At 53.3% G+C, this 19918-nt stretch overlaps 3 protein-coding genes across 3 annotated transcripts; 1 reads left to right on the top strand and 2 right to left on the bottom strand.

The window, feature by feature from the left end:
• Positions 1-1644: 1644 nt before the first annotated feature.
• On the top strand, positions 1645-3908 carry PG998_009994 (uncharacterized protein; the record flags this gene model as incomplete). The annotated part of the gene is made up of 4 exons (XM_066876810.1): positions 1645-1696; positions 1841-2502; positions 2567-2860; positions 2928-3908. The coding sequence occupies 4 exons, from the start codon at positions 1645-1647 to the stop codon at positions 3906-3908; spliced, it is 1989 nt and encodes a 662-aa protein (XP_066728966.1).
• A 3044-nt stretch (positions 3909-6952) lies between these two features.
• PG998_009993 (uncharacterized protein) lies at positions 6953-7657 on the bottom strand (the record flags this gene model as incomplete). The annotated part of the gene is made up of 2 exons (XM_066876809.1): positions 6953-7255; positions 7394-7657. The coding sequence occupies 2 exons, from the start codon at positions 7655-7657 to the stop codon at positions 6953-6955; spliced, it is 567 nt and encodes a 188-aa protein (XP_066728965.1).
• Positions 7658-16223: 8566 nt separating this feature from the next.
• PG998_009992 (uncharacterized protein) lies at positions 16224-19726 on the bottom strand (the record flags this gene model as incomplete). The annotated part of the gene is made up of 4 exons (XM_066876808.1): positions 16224-17366; positions 17507-18572; positions 18631-19069; positions 19711-19726. 4 exons carry the CDS (start codon positions 19724-19726, stop codon positions 16224-16226), a joined length of 2664 nt encoding a protein of 887 aa, XP_066728964.1.
• Positions 19727-19918: the final 192 nt, after the last annotated feature.

The raw sequence follows: 19918 nt of genomic DNA, 5'->3' as shown, positions 1-19918 counted from the left end.
CATTCTACAGACACTAGATTGATGTTCACTTAACCTCCAGCTACATGAGGTAATCACACGTAACCATGCAGACCATGTGTTTCCTGCCGTTACGTAAGTGCAAAACTGTACATTGCAAGAGCGTCGCTTGAAGGTGAAAACCACGAGCCTACAAGGTTCGATACTTGCGCTCCAGCAACCTTTCATCCTCCATATGGCATTGCCGTAGCTATACACTATCGCAGGGTGCTTCCAACCTCGTTGATAGCTAAAGTGGTTTAGCAGCTACAAAAGCCGAAGACGTTTCCGGCCTTGGCTATCAGTGGAATTAGGTATTCAAATGCGCTAAGGATGCCAAATCGCAGCTTGACAGTTGGACCGATGAGACGTGATATGCGGGGTCGATTAAGGTGTGACAACTGGTCCCCGAATGGTTACATATCAAATCCCGCGTTCTCGGCTACTATTAGGTGAAGAGCAGAGCCCGTTCAGCTTTCCCTTGTTCTGCAGGAGCAGGTGGCAGCTGGGCAGGCATTGGATCTTCCCAGTGGCTCTCCTTTTTTTCCTCAAAGCCGAGATTCTCAGCCGTGAACACCCCGCTTCGGCCCCGCCTTTCTTGATTACCGTGTCTACCTCCCGGCTCCAGCAAAAAGTAAGGAAGGACGTTGTAGTCGCAGCCCAAGCCCCACGGGGACGAACAGGGGGAGAAAGAGCTTGGGGCTTGGCGAGTCTTCGGGTGTCCCCTAGTCAAGCAAGTCACAGTCATCATTCCCCCCCCAATGCCTCCCCAAAATGCCATCAATTCCCAACGCCCTACGCCGTCAGTAGCCACGGGATCAAGGCATTCCGTGGTCGAGGGGCAATATCCACCCCCCAGCTATTACGATTGTACGATTACGAAGGGATCAGCCACATATACTGCCTACGACTTACTGACTTAACTATGCCACTGCTCACCTGCAACCTTCTTCCACCCACGCCGTGTGTGGAGCGTCCTGTGATAAGAGTGGACAAGCCCTCCCCAGGATGGAGTCTCGCCCCCCCAGTCCGTACCCCATCTTTCCGCTCTCTTATAATGATGCCTTCGGTTGAGAGAGAGGAACTGCTCCTTCCCGAAACCTGTGCCGTGAGGAAAAGGACCCGTAGCAAGCGTGGTCCATCTTGCTTGGTTGTCTGCTGCGCGTCTCGGATCTACCCATCGGTCTGGAGCGAGACCACGAGCTGCCCGGATTGACCGGCGAGGCCACACCACACATCCGCACACGTACTTATATACACACGCGCGCACACACACACACATGGTTATTATATAGAGCCTGTCATTCCTCCCTTCTTCTTCCCTCGACTGCCTCTCACCTCTCTCTATTGCCACTTAATTTCTACTCACTGTGTGTTGTTTCCGGTAATAGAGGAAGAGACCAGGGAAAAAACAACGAGGACGTTCTGGATTCGCTTGTCGATCGTTGTTGCATTGAGATACCCAATATAGACGTAGTTCCCTTTCGGCCCCCCTTCCGATTCGCTTCCCCGTTATCAGCCTGTATTACAGCCTATTGCCGCCCGCGCGCCTGCTTGCCCTTTTCCACCGGATAGACCTTGCTGCTTCTGCATCACCGGGGCCACCTGTTCGCCGCCGCCTACCCCTTCCCATCGCATACCGTCGCCATGATCGAGACTCAACCCGCGCAACGGCCCACGTCGCCGTACTACGACATTGGTAAGTCAAGCTCAAGATCCCAACCGCCGCCCCCGCTACCACCACCACCTTGTCTGTTTTCGTCCGTCCCCCGCCGGGGAGGGGATGAGACAGTGAGATCAGCAAGTAAGAAGCAGAGAGCTAATACCCTTTGGGGGAAACCAGTCATCGTAGGAGCCGGCCCGGTGGGCTTGATGCTGGCCACCTGCCTGGCGAGATGGGGCTACTCCATCAAGCACATTGACAATCGCTCCGAGCCGACCCCGACGGGGCGCGCGGACGGCATCCAGCCGCGGTCGCTGGACCTGCTGCGCAACATGGGCCTGAAGTCGGCCATCATGGCGCACAAGCCGGCGCGGGTCTACGAGGTGGCCTTCTGGGACCCGCCTAAGACCAACGGCGACAGCGGCGAGGGCAGCGGCAACGGCAAGGAGGGGGCGGGCATCGTCCGGACGGGCACCTGGGCGAGCTGCCCGAGCTTCATCGATGCGCGCTACCCCTTCACCACGCTGCTGCACCAGGGGCTGATCGAGCGCGTCTTCATCGCCGACCTCGCCAAGTCGGGCAACAAGGTCCAGCGGCCCTGGACCATCACCGGTTTCAAAACGGACGAGAAGGCTAACCCGGACTATCCCGTCGAGGTCCAGCTCAAGCACACCGACGGCACTTTTGAGGAAACGGTGCATGCCAAGTACCTCTTTAGTGGCGAGGGTGCGCGGTCCTTCGTGCGAGACGAGCTCAAGATCGGTATCACTCACAAGGATCCCATCTCCAATGTCTGGGGTGTGATGGATGGTGTGGTGAAGACGGATTTCCCCGATATCAAGGTTCGTAGACGCGAAGATGCAAGGCTTCTTGGTGTTCGCGGAAGGTTAACTGACACGATTGTAGATGAAATGCACGATCCACTCAGAACACGGGTCGATCATGGTGATCCCTCGTGAAGATAACATGGTCCGGCTGTATATCCAGATTGCCACCTCCACAGATCCCGACTTCCACCCTCGGAAGACGGCCACTGAAGCAGAGGTGCAAGCAACGGCAAAGAAGATCCTGCAGCCCTACTCCATCGAGTGGGAACGTGTAGAGTGGTACTCCGTCTACCCCATCGGCCAGGGCATATCCGAGAGATACACTCTGGACCAGAGGGTCTTCCTGGGCGGCGATGCTTGCCATACTCACAGTGTAAGTGGATTGATAACCTTACCTCAAGCGAGTCGAAGTTTGCTCACTAACCCCTTTTCCCCTGCAGCCCAAAGCCGGACAGGGTATGAACACGGCCTTCCTGGACGCGCTCAACCTCGCGTGGAAGATCCACGCGGTGGAGGCTGGCTTCGCCGACCGGGAGTTGCTGAAGACGTACGAGCCCGAGCGCAAGGAGGTGGCGGAGAACCTACTGAACTTCGACAACAAGTACGCCAAGCTCTTCTCGACGCGGCCGTCGGCGGACACGGTGCAGGCCGCGTCGGAGCAGAAGCCGGCGCTCCAGAGCGGCGGCGGCAGCGACGACGACAACGACTTCATCCGGACCTTCAAGGAGTCGTGCGAGTTCACCAGCGGCTACGGCGTGGCCTACAGCCCCAACGCGCTCAACTGGTCGCCCGACCACGCGGCGCGGTCGCCGCTCATCCACCCCGCCGGCACCAACCTGCGGACGGGCCGGCTCATGATCAACGCCGACGTGACGCGCGTCGTCGACGCCAACGTCGTGCACCTGGAGCAGGAGATCCCGCTCAACGGCGCGTTCCGCCTGTACGTCTTCGGCGGGCACCCGGTGCGCAACCGCGCGGCGCTGGCCGACCTGGCGGCGCACCTGGCGCGGCCCGACTCCTTCTTCGGCGCCCACCTGCGCAAGGACCTCGACCGCGTCTCCCACCACGACTCCCTCAACCCCCACAGCCGCTTCTTCTCCGTCTGCACCGTGCTCGCCGCCCGCCGCTCCGACATCGAGATCGCCCGCGACGTCCCCGGCTTGCTGGCCCGCTACCGCGACCTCGTCTACGCCGACGACCGCTGGAGCCGTCGCGTGCCCGACGCCCGCGCCGCCGCCCACGCCAAGTTGGGGCTCGACGAGGACAAGGGCGGTGTCGTCGTCGTGCGGCCCGACGGGTACGTCGGCATCGTCGTCAGCCTCGTTGAAGGCGCGGGGACCGTCGACGCGCTGAACGAGTACTTCGCCACTTTCACCGCCAACAAGAAGTTGGGGTCTGCGGAGACTCGGCCTCAGCTGTAGAAGAGCTGAACCGAGGACGAGAAGATGTGGTGCATATGGCCAGATGGTGCCACTCCATCTTGGGAGCGGAGGTACAGGGCGCCTTCATGTTAGCGTAATTGCATAGCATCGCGCTTTGGAATGTTTATCGGCCCTGGTTGTTGGAAGCTGTGTGAGGAGTGGTTGGATTGCCTATGTCTACGTGAGGGAACTCACTTCTGTGTCTGGCATAGCTATGTATATACAGGTGCCGGGGTTGGAAGAATTTGCTATGATAAATCAAATGATTCAACGAACTATTTTACAACGGCCATATATCCGCCCAGCCAATACGCGGATGTATCGTGATGTGGACGCATTTGCATGCGTCGGGTGTACCAGTTGCCTGTGTGCGTTATTGTATGTATGTATATACATAATCAGATATGACCTTATATGGCCATGATGGCTATTCTGGATTCACCGCATCTTCGGTTAGGATTGCTTACCTCGATCCATCCTTTCCATTCTCATGCTGTTTTTGATATCAGCCATCATCATCCTCCGACCATCACGTCTGCTTAGCTCAGCATCCGATTCTTACTTGCATCTCATCCATTCCGCTATTTCTCCGACCACGCTGCTTCATAGTATAAGCACGTGCTAGGTAGTCCTTATCCTGTATTTTCTGACAGGATCTATGTCTTTTCGTCAGACTCATGTCAGACGCTTGAGCAGTGTGTTACGGCTATTTGCCAGCACGCTTACCTTACTAAGAACTAGGCAAATACAACGCAACTCGGCATGCAAATCATCCCCATCGACGGGAACGGGCCCGAGTGGTATCGGTATGAGGGTATGTGAGCCGAGCCGAGCCGAGCGGATCTAAGGCAACTCCATCTCAACCGCGAGCACACTTGCTGCTTATCTTCCTCGGAGGCTGGATGAAACACATACAGGGAAGTGATGGTGCACCTCACTTCATGACGTGGGGAGATGCATGTCGAGGCACTTCGAGAATCTGTTCGAGAAGCACGTTTCTCCCCTTACCACGTATCACAGTCAATACAACAGTAAACTTCAAGTCAGGGCCTGATATATTGCAGTGACTGTTGAAGTCTCTCGACTCTAGCCACGCATGTTGTGTTCTTAGTATATGCTATACTCTGAGCTTTCGAAGCTCTCTGTCTTTCGCTCATCCCATCATACATCGCAGATATCAAAAGTCAAGCCAGAAAACCGGAATGAGTTGAATTCATATGTAGAAGACCTTACTTATCTCAAGAACTAGCGACAGTCAATCTCCACGATGAACATACTGGAGCGCTCACAGCACACCTATCCATGAATCCCTTATCATCCTATTCCCTGCAAGCCTTCATCAACCGACATCCCACCCCGACTTACTCAGCCCCTCCCCGATGATCGCCTCGCAGCTCGCAGCCCCCACGTGACACAAGATAGAGAGAGACATACACATGCACATAGAGAGAGAGCAAGTGATACAAGGGTAACTGATGCTACCGGATCGTACGTATCACGAAACTAAAGTGGACAGACAGGCAGGCACACCCGGTACCACAAGACAGAACACGGAAAACCACATGGAAGAGAGGGAAACATACGGCTGCAACCACCAAATTCCCGCGTGGACATGCGAGTACCCGAACGAGGGGTTGTTGAATCCGCCCCGTCCCCATCGCCTCGTACGCATTAATCTTGTACGCCGTTATAGAGTACTTGATATGCAGGAGACCTATCCAGGAAGGCGTGACTAATAACCTACTGGACGAGTGAGTATAGATAGGACTCAATAGTCTCCCGACGGCAAGTACGTCTATCTACATGTCACGGTGTCACAACGGCGGCAACGAGAGAAGCGAGGGTTTCAAGTAATATCAAGGCTGAAAAGCCAAGTGATCGAATTGCTTAAGAGGGGGATAAGACAAGGTCTACACCTCTGTTCCTCTATCCCATCCCAAATATCCCACGCACGCTACCCACCCGATCATAAGAGTATAGGATATAAAGCGTGAAGTAGAAGAGGAGCAAAGGTGATTCCACGCAATGCTCCATGCAAATCTTGCAATTGATACAGGGAAATGGAAATAGCAACCACGTAAAAACAGTAACGACATGTGCTTCAGCGATGATGAACAAAAAGATATCAACCCGTTTATTTGCACCGTCGAAATGATCGGTGACATTGTGAACCAACTCCCTCTCCATGTTGTGAGCGCGAAAAGGCACCATCGCCAGATAATATCCCCGCGCGCCCCCGATAGCAAAAACCCAATTGCTCTGTGGTTGGAGATTCTCTTCTCTTTGACCCGGATATTTCCCAATTGTAGCAAAACCCGACCCCGAAACAAGAAACACCCCTTCCTGATGTGTGGACGCAAAAAACCCCGGCCTGCCTGCTGTGCAATAGCAATGTGTGACAAAAACGCGACCCGAAACCCCCATCAAAACACTTGCTCTATATGTGGTATTTTCTTCTCGTCGTCAAGAAACCCATAATGACTTTATCGTAGCCGCTGCCGTGTGATTCCCAAATAAGACTCCGTGGTATGAACACCGATGCGATTAAGTTTTGTAAGAAAAGCAGAACCCCCGAGTTGGAACGCCCATTCGTGAGTAAGCCGAAAGCCGCCCCCATCTTGCGGAGGTCGAAACACCCAAAATTTTCCGTGGTATTTTTTTTGAATCCCGGTAGAAAACCGAACGCAAGCAAAGAGGTATCGAATATCTTCAGAAAAAACATGCCGTATGCTCATCGTAAACGCTTCCAAGAAACAAAGTCTGCGATGAACACAATGTAATATGTCGTTTAAGAATGTTTGTACAAGTCGTGAGTGGTGAAAGGTGATGTAAAGTGGAGAGAGTCGGCATAGCGGACCCCTCAAAGCGCCCCATTTCATGAAGATATATGATTGTCGTCAATGCCTGATGTCCGTTCCGATACCCGCCGAGATGAAAGACGTTCTCGGTTAAAACACGAATGAGCAATTACAGAGGGAAAACTCGAAAAGAGTTCCATTCATACCAATTGGAGACGGTGCGGGAAAGCAGCCGTGAGACTGGATTTACCACCGTCGACCAAGAGGCTGCTGCATCCGGCCGGGCGAAACCGAGGGCGGCGGGCTGGACATGGTCAGGCCATTGGCGGGGTTGATGATAGGGATGGCGTTGCGAGCCCGGGTGGCGGCGGGCTGATGAAGCTTCAGAGTCGCCTGCTGGCTCTGGTAGGTAGGCGGGATGAAGGCTGGCGAGGAGGAGTTGAGAGAGAAGGCCGAGGCAACCTGTTGGGGGTGTTGCGTCGGGGACGAGTTGGGGGAGTTGCTGGACATGGATGAACGGTCCGACGATGCGCTGCTTATCGAAACCATCTGAATGCAGACTCGTCATTAGCCATTGCTCCCTTGACAAGTGTGTGCGTTGCGTGAACTCGGTAACCCGCAATGGCGTTGCAACTAGGTGTACAGGGCGCCAATGCAGGTAGCTCCGGGTGTATGCGGCAGACTTACATCGCTATCAGTCAGTAGCTTGGGGCAAAACTCCATGTCGTCCTCGAGATCGAAGGATCGGCTGACTTCGAATTGGTTGCGGAAGGTCGAGACAGCGGCGGATTCTGTGAGCTCTTTCATGCTTCGCACCCCGCGGAACTGCCTGTGGGAGTTTTGGGAGACGGAGAGCCTCGGCGCCCTGCGGTTGCGGCCGTGGTGGTTGTGAGAAGGCGCGGGCGCGGGCGCCGTAGGCTGGTGGTGAGTGTATTGATAGTATTGAGACATGGTTATGGTATACTCTGATCAAACGTAGAGAAGACTAGGAATAATGGATTGTTTGTCGATGTTGGTTGGGTGCAGCGCCGGCGGAGGGGATGTTGGTTGATGGGTTGGGGGTGGTGGTTGGGTTATCTTGGGGGAGTAAGTAGTATGATCGTAAGATCGTTTGAGTTGCAGTGTGACAGTTGACAGAATAAGGACCGTTTGGGGTGGCGGTGAGATTCCCTTTCCCAGCGTCGGGGATGGTACGTGCGCGGGTGCTGTGCTGTGGGTGGTCGGCTAAAGGGGGTCGGGGCACACACAACAACAGTAGTGCGTGTGGATTCGCTGGTGCGGTATTAAAATTGACCCTCTGGGCTTTGAAACAATAACAACAACAATGAAGTCACTGCGTGTCGCAAAAGACGGGCAGCAAAGTGAGCAAGAAAGAGAGCGATATAGTGCTTGATAAAAAGCTGAAAGACTAGAGCTGGCTTTTGTTTCTTTCTATAATTTTGGTGGTCGGTAGAATTTGGGTTGCGAGGAAGAGCTTAAGTGATATTGATGGATGGTTGATGGATGGATGGTTGGGTTTGGATTGGGCTGGGTTGGATGCGAGGGGGAGGGAGGAGGTGGGCGAGAGAGGTTCTGGAAAGGCAAAGGATTTTGTTGGAAGGATGGGGGGAGGGGGAGAGGGCAGCCAGCGAGCGAATACTCACGCACGTCGCTGGAGCCTCCGTCCTGTCTGGTACGGGTCGGTACCTAAGGGTGCAAGTGGAGAGTGGTAGGGGGTTAGAGAGAGACCCAGTTGCCAGTAGGGGCAAGAATTGGCCATGCTTGCACTGCACTGCACAATGGAGGGTGGCAGCGAATGCCCAAGGAAAGTTGCCAGTGGAGCGCGCTAGAGCACCCTCGCAGATGAACAGTGGAAGCAGATTGGCCTCCTGAGCCCTGGTTTGAACAGGGGGCCCAGGAACCAGCATGCCACAGACCATGAATCCGGTCTCTGAAATTATGGGGGAGGGCGGCGCCGGCCAATCAGTCATTCTTCGCCACACGCTAGACCACCGAGCCTGAGCCAAGGGCTTGACGCCATCCCCAGCAGGGTTTAGCATCCAGTACCTCTTTGGGGTGAACCGCCGTCTCTTCGCCCAGCTTTCCTCGACCATTGGCTGTGTTCGCTCGCTCATTCACTTTCTGGCCGCTCGCAGCTCGCTCGCTTCCTCGCTTTGTGCATGCACAGTGTGTGTGTGGGCCAGCGATATGCATGTTCTGCTGCCGCTTCCTGCTTTTGCTGCTTCAGCACAGCACGATTGCGGTGGCGAGACATTTCAATTGTACGTTGTGTGTTCATCTCGCTCTCTCCCGATTATGTGTGCAGCTTTCTTACCTACATACCACATACCTTGCTGCCTGTATGTGCTACGTATAGGACATCTACATTGTAGAAGACTCATTTGATGATTGATTGCCCGGTCAAGACTTTGCACATGGTTCAACCAAGGTGATTCACTCCAAAGAAACTGTGTCAGTCTATCATGCCGAACGCATCTTGATAGCGATGCTCTTAATAATTTGAGCTACAACGGAGATCCCAAGAGACCAGTCATTCGGGTAACGGCTGTTCTGAACTCTCTCCCCTTTCGCATGTACCAGTCAGCCAGTCCAGTAGTCTCTCGATCGACGTTTCCGAGTAATAAAGTAAGGCTGTACATACCATGGTTGGTGTCGCCTCCGAACCCTTGCATGGTGGGAGTAGGTGGTGCATGCAGAGCCTGGCGGCGGGTGCTGACCGCATTTGACGCACCTCACACTCTCTTCCTCTTCAGCTCAGTGGTCCGTGTCTGAGATGACCATCCCAACCCTAGCCAATCTGGCAAGTCTGGCAAGTAGCATCATGGAAATCAGCAGACCCTCCACGAACGGTGGCTGTGGGTCGATAATTCGCCCAGGATTGGATGGGGGACTTCTTTGGGACTTGGAATTTGGGACTTGTCGTCGGTCGGGGGCAAATCTATCGAAATCTCGGGAACCTTGGCGATTGCAGTATAGCTTCTTATTACCGGAAGATGAGTTCTATTTTGGTGGTGGGCACTAATAATGCCACCATACCAACATGGACAAATGCATTCATTTCCAGTTGTCGAGCTCTCGAGATTCCCGTCCCGCCCGCTAGAGCGGCCGCCTTCTCCTCGCTGGCGGCCTGCTGTGCTGTAATTTGTTGGGGGACGGTTTCTGGGACGGTGGGAAACGGAATATTGCTTCGACATGGGGGCACCGTGTAGGTGATAACGGTAGATGGTTGCACCAATTCACGATCCCACCACACCCTGACACCCGCTCGTATGCGACACAATTTCTATACATATGTATGTACTTCTTGTAAGCCTCGTCGGGGTGTGCCACAGCATGGGAAGGGAATGAACATTGATCAACCACCTTGTGTGTGTGTGTGTCTGTGCATCTCTTTGCCCATCGTGACCCCAGGAAATTCATCCTCTTTCACGGTGGCGCTTCCGTACCGAATCTTACCGGCGACTAGGGTGCTGTCATGCGTGGCGAATGGCTAGGCGGCATGAACCCTAGACAATTGCTCGCGGCTATTGCCATTCCTTTCGATATCGTTCTGGCAGTCATCGTATACTACATTACTTACTCTCTGATGAGGTCAAATCTCTTGTCTCCCGTCGCACTGGACTCTTGATTGGGCAAGCCCATCGTATTGGGATGACTGCCAAACAGTATCATTGCGTCGGTTCACGGCCGTCGTCTGTTTGTTATTGTTTGTTTTGGACACATCCCAATTCTTGCTAGGCAACCCGGAACGTTCCTCAGGACCTGCAGCAAACCGTATCGAGCCTTTGAGCCAACTGCAGCTCATCGTAGAGATCTACCTGTTTGGGGGGCTGTATCGAACGTGATGATTCGATCGAGAATATGCCTGGTAGTGAAGCAGGTTGCTTTGCTTTTTGATATCAAGCAGTAAACTGTGTGGCAGTCTTTTGCGATCCAAGAGGAAACCAGACCGTCTTAGCTGATGGTCAGGTTTCATCTCTCGACTGACAACATCTGGTCTCTGGCACTGTGACGCAGCTTTCATGTATGTGTACGGATACGCATGTACATGCTGAGTGTTTCTGATCTTTGACGCGCTTGCCCCAGTGACCGTGTTTACCATTTGTTGTTTGGCAATATGGAGATGTGTATCCGTACAACTGCATACATACATCTTACCGCTGGCTGAGTGGATGGGTGTCGCGTGTCTGAGCGTCTACATACCTAGGGCGTGGGTATGTACGATGTTTGGAAACATATTAGGTGGCAAGTAGCAGGGTGGTCGTCGTGGTGGATGGCAGCTCTGAGATGGCAATTGCAAAATACACATGCCTTGTTGATCTGATCACCCATCGTGTGTGCATGGGATGGATACAATCCATATGACAACAACCGTCGCCGAGCATTTCCCCAATTTCCAGCAGTCCTAAACCGGCAGGATGGGGAGGAGGATTCTCGCTTCGTTGTACAAATGCACCTTTGACTGGGATCTAATGCAAGCCACCTTTGCACCAATTGGTCAGGTCTCGTGCCTGATACAAGGGCAACATGCAAGCGACGGCCACGGGAGACCAAATGACTGGACGAGCTGGAGATAGATGCGATGCAGGCAGCAGGTGGCAGGCCAGTTCGAAAATACAGCGTGGCAGGTGGGTGCTGCATGCGTGTTGGTATTGGCTGCCCAATGTCCCATCGGCCAGCGCAAATGCAAATGAGGGTGGCAGGGTGGCTACGCGGGTCACTCATTCCTGAGTTCGAATTAGAGAAAGCGAGCGAGGATGCGTACAGGCGCCGCCCGAGCTTCTTCTGGCTGCATGCATTGGAAAAGCAAATAGTTCTGAACTCTCTCCTGTCCGAACCAGAGGCTGCTTTCAGAATAGCATCTTAAACTCTGCAGTCCTGTTCCTGGCTTAGTAGATGTCCATCGCATTCTACAGTTTCAGAGTGCCGTTTATGTAGGCTGATGGTTTCATTAGCGATTCATGCGTTTCTGCGCCCACAGCCCCGAGCCCACCACATTCGGCGCAGAAGCAAAAGCCGGAGCAGAAGACAAGCAGTTTCATCTGATGACGAGTCCCCCCCAGCAGAACCCCAGCCCTGCCTGTTCTGCCGTCTCTACTAGGTATGTATGCCTTTATGCCAAGAAGAGGGTCTTTCTTTTCATTACCCGCACAGCCACACTGCACTGTAGATTTGTTATGCAAAGCCAGTAACGATGGACATGGATATTGATCGTTCCGTTACGGCGCCCAAACGGCTGCAGCAAACCGTTAGCCGAGCAGCACGTCAGCCGCGCTGGCCCTGTCTCGTTGCACCGGCGCAAACTGCTGGTCTTTGCATCAGTCCGTCCATTGATAGAGCAAGATAGCTTCAAGGATCTAGTACTCTGTGTAACTGAGCGCACCGTTCAACCGTTTGCGCGTTGGCCAGGTGCTAGGCAACGATCTTGGGTGCTTTGATCGTTGCTCGATTCTACGAAATTTGTCAAACATTCTTCGATACAGTTCTCGACCTTTGGGGAGAGAGAAAACAAGCTGCCAAGATGTCATTGTGCCTACCTACCTGTCATCCTGTGACGAATGAGGCAAATTGGAAACCCGGGCAATCTGCGCATATTCGGGCGAGCTACCATCCATTTACCCCCGGTATCTCACCGTTACACAAGATGAGAGAAGTTGAAAAAGTGCTTACGTTGGACAAACAGCAAGACAGCCATCTTGGCCAGCTTGTAGCCCCCAAGGCCAATGAGCGGGGAAAGCTTCTCCGGCATACAACAATACAAATCCTTCGAGATCCTTTGGACGGGGAATTATATTGATGCTAGGCATGTTCTTGGTTTTCCACACCATTATGTTGATGGTCTTATGATAGGTCACATACAGCATGTTTTGCCTCCTTTCTTCTTTGCATGTCGATCATTGATTGTTGTTTCTCATGATGTCTCCCTACGGGGGGGCAGTGATATCCTTGATGCTATTTTCGTCCCCCTTTTCGCGGACTAGTTGCGATCGCAGCTGTGCCGTTTTGGTCAAATCACATTGGTAGGATGGAAGATGTATCGTAGGTTAGCTACATCGCCTAGACGGCTAGACTGCAGGTAGTCACGGTGGCCGCAGTCGTTGTCTCAGCTCACCAAGGCTGAGGTTGATCTGGACCAGGGGATCTGCGAAGATGTTCCCCCGAAAGGCATGTCGCTTGAGCCGACCGAGTACCACATGTGCTACCAGAACGGTTGTGCCACCGTTTCTCCGGTCCCTACCAGCCAGCCTAGCAGCTTGCAGCTTGTTCCCAGCCCAGTACCCTGTCGTCAATGCACAATTTACACAGTACGATATGTACATGCAGTCACTTTCATAACCAGCAACCAGTACCTTTCGCGAACTCCGTGCACAGTCCATCCTGCCAGTCGTCGTCCCTTTCGGCACTGCCTCACCGCCGGTAGGAAATCGTCTTCCCCCATCCAGCCAATACACTTATGCCCACCCAATGTTATGCATCAACCGCTAGAGTAGACGGTAAGGTTTAAGGGTCAAGCGCTACGGCAGCAGCGGGTGCACGATTGCTGTGAATGTTTTGCGCTTATTGCGGCCGCTCACTCACGAGGATATGCTCCACAGTATCATTCTCTCCATCGCTTCCGTCCCCCCCCTCGTGTCGTCTCGCCTTACCGTTCCAGCTGCCTGTCGACCCCACTGGATGGCAAGATGGACAGAAGATGGATGGGATGCTGAGCCCTTTCCGATCCAAGTGCGGTTTCTCCCAAGCTTGCCAAGGCCCTGCCTTCATGCTGCCCTGAATGGCACTTGAGCGTATCAGGCGCGCAGCAGGATTTTTTGATGGCGGCTCACGGGACCTGACTGACTGGACCTGAGTAGCGAAGGTTAGGCGCTGCTGGACACTGGCTGACTGGCTAGCTGGCTGCTGGGGCCCGCTGCCCGCCGCCGGTAATACAAGCGGCAAAGAAGAGACAGAGACAAGAAGGACCCTGCAGGTCAGCCTGGAAATACCACTTGACCCCAAATGACTCTCTGGATGTCTCTCCTGCTGGTAATTCTCCGGACCCAGCGCCCAGCAAAGCAAGCCATGCCTGTTCCAAAACCCCAATCCGCATGCGCGCGCAATGCAATCGAATCAGGCTTTACCTGCAAACCAGCCAAGATTGGAAATTCTAAAAAGGGGGGAGCAGACTCGTTCTCGAACGGGATAGGGGATTCCAGCCCCAGTCCCCATTCCCTTCCCATTCCCTTCCCAATAGGAATTTCTCGGGGACTTGCCCGCGTAACCATGATCTGCTCGTCGCTCAACCCCCGTTTCCCACCTGTTCGGTTAAGTTCGGCGGCAATAGATTTGATACGAACCTGGATTGGGGCCTCTTTCTCTCTCTATCCTACCCAGGCAGAACCCAGGGTCTCTACCAACTAGTAGGGGGCCAGTAGACCACCCCAAAAAATTCGGCGGGAGTACGTGCGGGAACCCCGCCCAACATCGTCATTTTTCGCCTCGCGGACTCCGGTCGATTCCCTCGTACGGTAACGAGCGACTTGTGACGTTTTCTCTTTCCCGTTTCTCCTGCCTGCGCTGCCTACCAGGCTACGATGATGATGATGATGATGATGATGACCACCCTACTTCTGGGCCCCGTTGAAATTGACCGGTATGATGCTACGCATCTTGGCTTTTCGGGGTCTGATATCCTCAATTGTGTTGTAGTAAGCGGCAGTCAAACAAACAGTTGGTTGCCATGATGGAATGATCAACATTCGACGTAGCGAGACTTTTGACTTGCGCTCACACCCACCAGACAGACAACTTAGCCATAAGCCATAGCGTGCAGCAGCAACAACGCACTGGCTGGCGCTGCAACTACAGGGCTGAAAGAAGGTATGCGAACACGGGACGTCACCTGGCCAACCGGCACCACGGTTGCAAATGACGAACAGAATGTCATGTCGTCGATTCAAGCCGATGGTCGATGCCCATAGTCACCCCGCAATGTATGACGAAACTTTTGTATGGTCAGATTTCCGCTCTGTATGTGGATGTATGCGATGTTTCCCTCTTTCGCGGCGATCCGATCCCAGAGAGCCTCGATAATGTTTTCGGATCGGCAGCGAGATACGTCGGTTGAATTTTGTCGTTGCTCATTCGGCATCGGGCCACATCAGGAGACACTGACGACACCGCAGCCAACACCCTCCCTAGATTCCCCTGGATGCCAGCAAAAGCCTTCCTAATATCCCCGCATTGTAGAAATACAGTTCGTTACCAGTGGGTGTCTGTTTGACATGCTGTGCAGATAGAGAAAAAGAAATGCCCGTAGAAACATCTGGCCACGCGACCTTCCATGCAGTCTCAGATTAATCCGAGTCCCATGCCACGCTCGCTACGAATTAAGGGATGGGCGTGGGAAATGTAGTGATTCTCTTCTTCCCCGCGTGACCGATCGAATGTTCTGCCGACGGGAATAGTTGCCCCTGCAACTGGATGAATCAAGTAGCTATGTTAGCACGCTCCTAAAGTCAAGTCAGACACTTGCCCCTGGGTAGGTAAGCATGCCCTGTGTAGTGGCTACAGCCTCGGCATGTTGAACAGCCAACCCGCATGCTGTTCTACTTTTCCCTCTTATCAATGTGTTGCTCGAAAAACAACTATTCTGAAACGGAATGTGCGCCTGGGTCAGGTATGTAGATATGGCATGAGGAAGTATGTTTCGCGCTATGGTACATTGAAGCATGAAAAAAGTTGAGAGGCCAAATTTTCATCTGCAAACATTGCTCGCTCATTACTAATTACTACTTGCTGCGTGACTATCAAGGGGGAAAGGGGAAACCACAATGGGGGCGTTTTGCGCACATAGCTTTTAGCGATATTAACAAAAACCCCTTGATCCTGAGAGCGAAGAAACATATATCTGTATCGGCGTTCTTAGGGCTTCCCTTCGCCCAGCCATGAGCCCGACGCGATGGGAGATTCCGAGAACCAGAGAGGGCCAAAAAGACCTGCTTCCAAGAAAGTTCATTCATCCTCCTGGAATGCACCTTAGAAGCAGCTAACGTCACCCTCAGAACAACAGTAAGGGGCTTCTTGCCAGTGGCTGACGGACAGGTATATGCCTTCCGAAGCAGGAAAACCAATGGGGGAACTTGATAGAGCAGTAAACTTCTTTCCACATTCCTCGTCCTACTCCATATGAAAGCAGCCGCAGGAAAAGCTGCAATATGGTGAAAATGGGAGAGGGGAAAGGATAGAATCCCAACGTGATCAAGAAGCGAAAGTGAGGAAGGACTGCCAAGACAATCACAACCATGTACAGAAGGGCAAGGGAAGGCAGAAAATAACGGCGACAGATGGCTAGGATGTGCTTGCTCTATATCCGCAGATTTACAAGAAGAAGCCAGCCACCACTACCATCATCATCGTTGTAAATATCGAGGTCATTGTTGCTTGATACAGAACTTTTAGGAGTCGATCTTGAAACCAATCAGAAATGAACATCTGATAAGAATTTCCGGGTGACCAAGTACGTACGTAGATCTCATCAGATGTAAGACCTCTCGCCACTCGGGACACGGTAGGCCTGGGAAGATAGCGTAACCAGATTGCCATCGGCCGGCTGCTCGTGTTGGTGATCGCCCAACTGAGGAGGAGGAGGAACGTATTGAAGCATACTCTGGTCTTCCTCGCCCTGCTCAGCCAACGAAGTATCCGCAGGTGCAACAGCCGCAGCCGAAGACGACGACGAAGGAATCGCAAAGGTGACCTTCTGCTGTTGCGATTGCTGTTGGGCTTGCTGTGGCTGTGTCGACTGTCGCTGAGCAGCAGTTGACACTGTCTGCTGCTGGTATTGCGGAGGAACCTGCGAAACCCCCTCAACATTTTCTTCTCCGGCATCGTTATTTCCCCGCTGCTGCTGTTGGAAAGACACGTCTCCGCTCTCCTGATCCACGACAAACCTCGATGTTTCATTCTGTCCCATGGCCGCGGCAACCTCATGAGGGAGGGCGCGGATGGACGCCTCACGGGTGCGGCGGACGGCGCGCTCGCGCTCGACGACGACCTTGAAGAACTGGCTGACCTCGGCGAGGGAGCGGTGCATGCCCTCGGCGGCGCCGAGCAAGCCCAGCAGGGCCTGGGCGTCGAGCACATGCTTGGCGATGACACTGTCGGGCTGGCAGAGAGAGCGCACGCGCATGACGCGGGCGTTGCACTTGACGGCGTAGAGGACGGCGTCGATGGCCGTGGTCGATTCTTCGGAGCCACCGCCAGCGCCACCCAACAGAGACTCACGGTGTTGGGGTTGGTGGCTGCTGTTGTAGGAGTGGTAGAACCGGAATTGGTACAAGTGCAGGCGCACCAGCTCGACCTGAGTCTCGAGGTCGTAGCGGAAGCCAATGACGCGGGGGCGGCCTTTGGCGGCCCAGCCGTCCGATACCTTCTTCAGCTTGGCCGGGTCGAGGCGACCGCCGTTGAGCTGCGTCTTGATGTACAGATCAAGCGTATTGGACAGGGAATACTCGAGCTCGCAGTACAACAGCGACTGCTCGCGTGGGTCCAACGAGATGGCGAGACGCTTGGGGCCACCTGACCCATGACGGCGCGGCGATGAAGGACCGGAGGCGGAGGAACCAATTATCTTGGATCGAGGCCTATTGCTGGTGTTCTTGAAATCTGCCTTCTCAGCCTATGAAAGATGAGTGTTTCACATTAGCATATACATCTTGTGGAAACGTGTGTTGGGGAGGGAGAGGATGGTATCGAGAAGCAAGACGTTCTAAACTTCTGCCGTATCACTTACCAAATCACGAGCAACCTTCTTCAGACCACCAAAAATCCAGAATTCTTCTGCGACTCCTGCTTGGCTTCGGGAGCCGAGGTGTCCTTGAGCCAGCCATGTTCACCGAAAAGGTTCTTCGTAATATGGACGCTACTAGCCAGCAGCCAGGGCGTTAGCGGGGTGAAGGGCTCCGGCTGGGCATCACGATTGAGGTCGTTGGTAGTAGCTGACTTGGGGATGCCAGAGCGCTTGCCTTGGTGCGAGTTGCGAGGTGACGAGGGAGTGTCAGCTGTATTAGGCATCGTTGAGTCGTTATCAAGGATCTCGGGGCCCTTCTGCTTCATATCGTTGACAGTGGCACTCTTGGAGCGGAAGGGTGTTTTGAGTAATGCGGATTCCGGGTTGGGTGTGGTGCTCTCCTTGTAGTCGTTGTAGGCCTTGAGCACATTCAATTTGCGGCCAAGTTCGGTTGTACGCTTTTTGATGCGGAGAGGGCTGATGGCGGGTGTGGAAGTAGTGGGAGGGTCGCTAGTGTAAACAGAAGATGAACCATCAAAGTTGTTGTTGTTGTCCACGACAGTGGTGCCGTGGTTGCCCTGAATAGCCGGGGTGGCGGGGACGGGGTTATGGACAACCTCAATATTTTTACGATGGCTGACGACCTCGCCGTATCTGCGAGCATCGGCAAGGTTAAGGGGCACCGGGCGTTTCTTGTCCTTCTGCATAGGGGCTGGTATCTTGGTCCGGGACGATGAGGCTCTCGTGAGGGGCAGCTTATCTTGCGACGGTGATCTAGAGACTGTGCGGATGATCGCACTCCAGTCTGTCGCTACGGTAATAGGGCGTTCAGTCTTTTCGCCCTCACCCTCTGGAGACTTGGCATCTGTGCTAGAGCCATACTGCAGGTCGAAGTCATACTTGTTATGCCCACGATTTTCGCTGGGTATCCTGCGATGAGTGTGGGATCCCAAGGAAGAACTTCCTTCCTTGTGATGTAACGTCTTGGGTGCATTCTTACGAGAGCGAGGAGGAGGAGATTTGTAATTAGGATATCTCGGGTCCTTTTCAGGGGAGGCGGGCACCTCTTCAGGGTGACTCTGCGAAGATGCAAATCTGTCATGACGTGAGTGAGGTGCACATATTTCGTTTCATAGGAGTAAGAACAACTTACATGGAGGCCATCTTCTCCAACTGAGAGTCCGTCAGACTGAGATGGATATGCACGTCGCGCTTCTTACGTCGTAGCTTGGGTGTGGGTGAAATAACGCGACTTGGCTTTCTAACCAGAGCCAAGTCACCTTCCTTGAGAGGAGACAGGGAGCTCGACTCAATGTCGCTCGATGAGTCGTAATCTACTGGCTCGGAAGAATAATTGTAGCTAGATGAAGGTGATGCCGCAGCAGAGTCGTGCTGAGGGATTGTCAAATTTCCAGGTTCCCCAGCTTTGTTCAACGACGTGTCTGTTGTTGATCGAAGGGGTGAGTGCGATTGATTGAGACTGGGCTTGGGTGAACACCACTCGACAAAAGGGCTGGCGAGCTCTGGATCACCTAACTCTTGAGAATCGACAATTTGAAGCCAGTGGCCGATATTTTGTGAAGAGGACGTATCTGATTGTGAAACCAGTCAGTGTGCTCAACGTAGACGCGCGTGCTGTGAGGTTTGGTGTTGCTGATTGTTGTGACTGAACCAATGCACTTACCATAAGCCAATTGATTGGGTTGGAAGCAGTGCTGTCCTGAAGAACAGCTGCACTTGTTATTGTCTAGAGATGATCAAGTGACCACATCGGTGAGTAACGAGATATCCAAAGGCTTGTACGGGGAGTTGAACCTACCGTGATTCAACTTTGCAAGACCCTCGCTGGAACCGACCTTTGAGGATAACGCTGTCTTTGCTGATTCCCAAGACGCCCTGGATTCTTCTTCTGCTGTTGCCACAGCTTCATTTGGCAAAGGGAGATCCTTGGTACCAAGAAGAACTGTGGTGGCATCATCGGCAGACAATCGAGCTCCTTTCACCTGTCCCGCACATTGTTCTGTTGGTTTGGCAGTATCATCACAACATTGCCCTTTTTCATCAGTATTATCTGACAGTCCGACAACTCCATCCTGTATAGAGCCACCACAGTTGGATTCATAATGACTGACCAGCTCCTCTACGATCGGGCTTAGAGGCCGGCCTTGGATATCAGTCGTTAGCAGGTCCATCTTCTCATTCTCAAGTTTGGTGTTTATTAGGTGACACTTACTTCTCCTCTTGAACATGTTGTCACCCATCGCGTAAACTCAAGAGAATTTGGCCTGCATGGACGGACAGAAGTTTCGTCAAAGAGAGTTTACGAAGAGAGAACTACATTCACCCGTCAGTCACGTCTTGTAGGCTTTTATCCCACACAAGCAAGTATCGCTGCAATTGCCGTGGATCTAATACGCACACCAGCTGGCCATAACTCACAC

The sequence above is a fragment of the Apiospora kogelbergensis genome (genome assembly GCF_038363985.1).
Source record: "Apiospora kogelbergensis strain CBS 113332 chromosome Unknown utg000006l_segment0_segment0, whole genome shotgun sequence".
NCBI lineage: Eukaryota > Fungi > Ascomycota > Sordariomycetes > Amphisphaeriales > Apiosporaceae > Apiospora > Apiospora kogelbergensis.
Note: the sequence above shows the minus strand (reverse complement) of the source record. Positions and strands in the feature narration are given on the sequence as shown.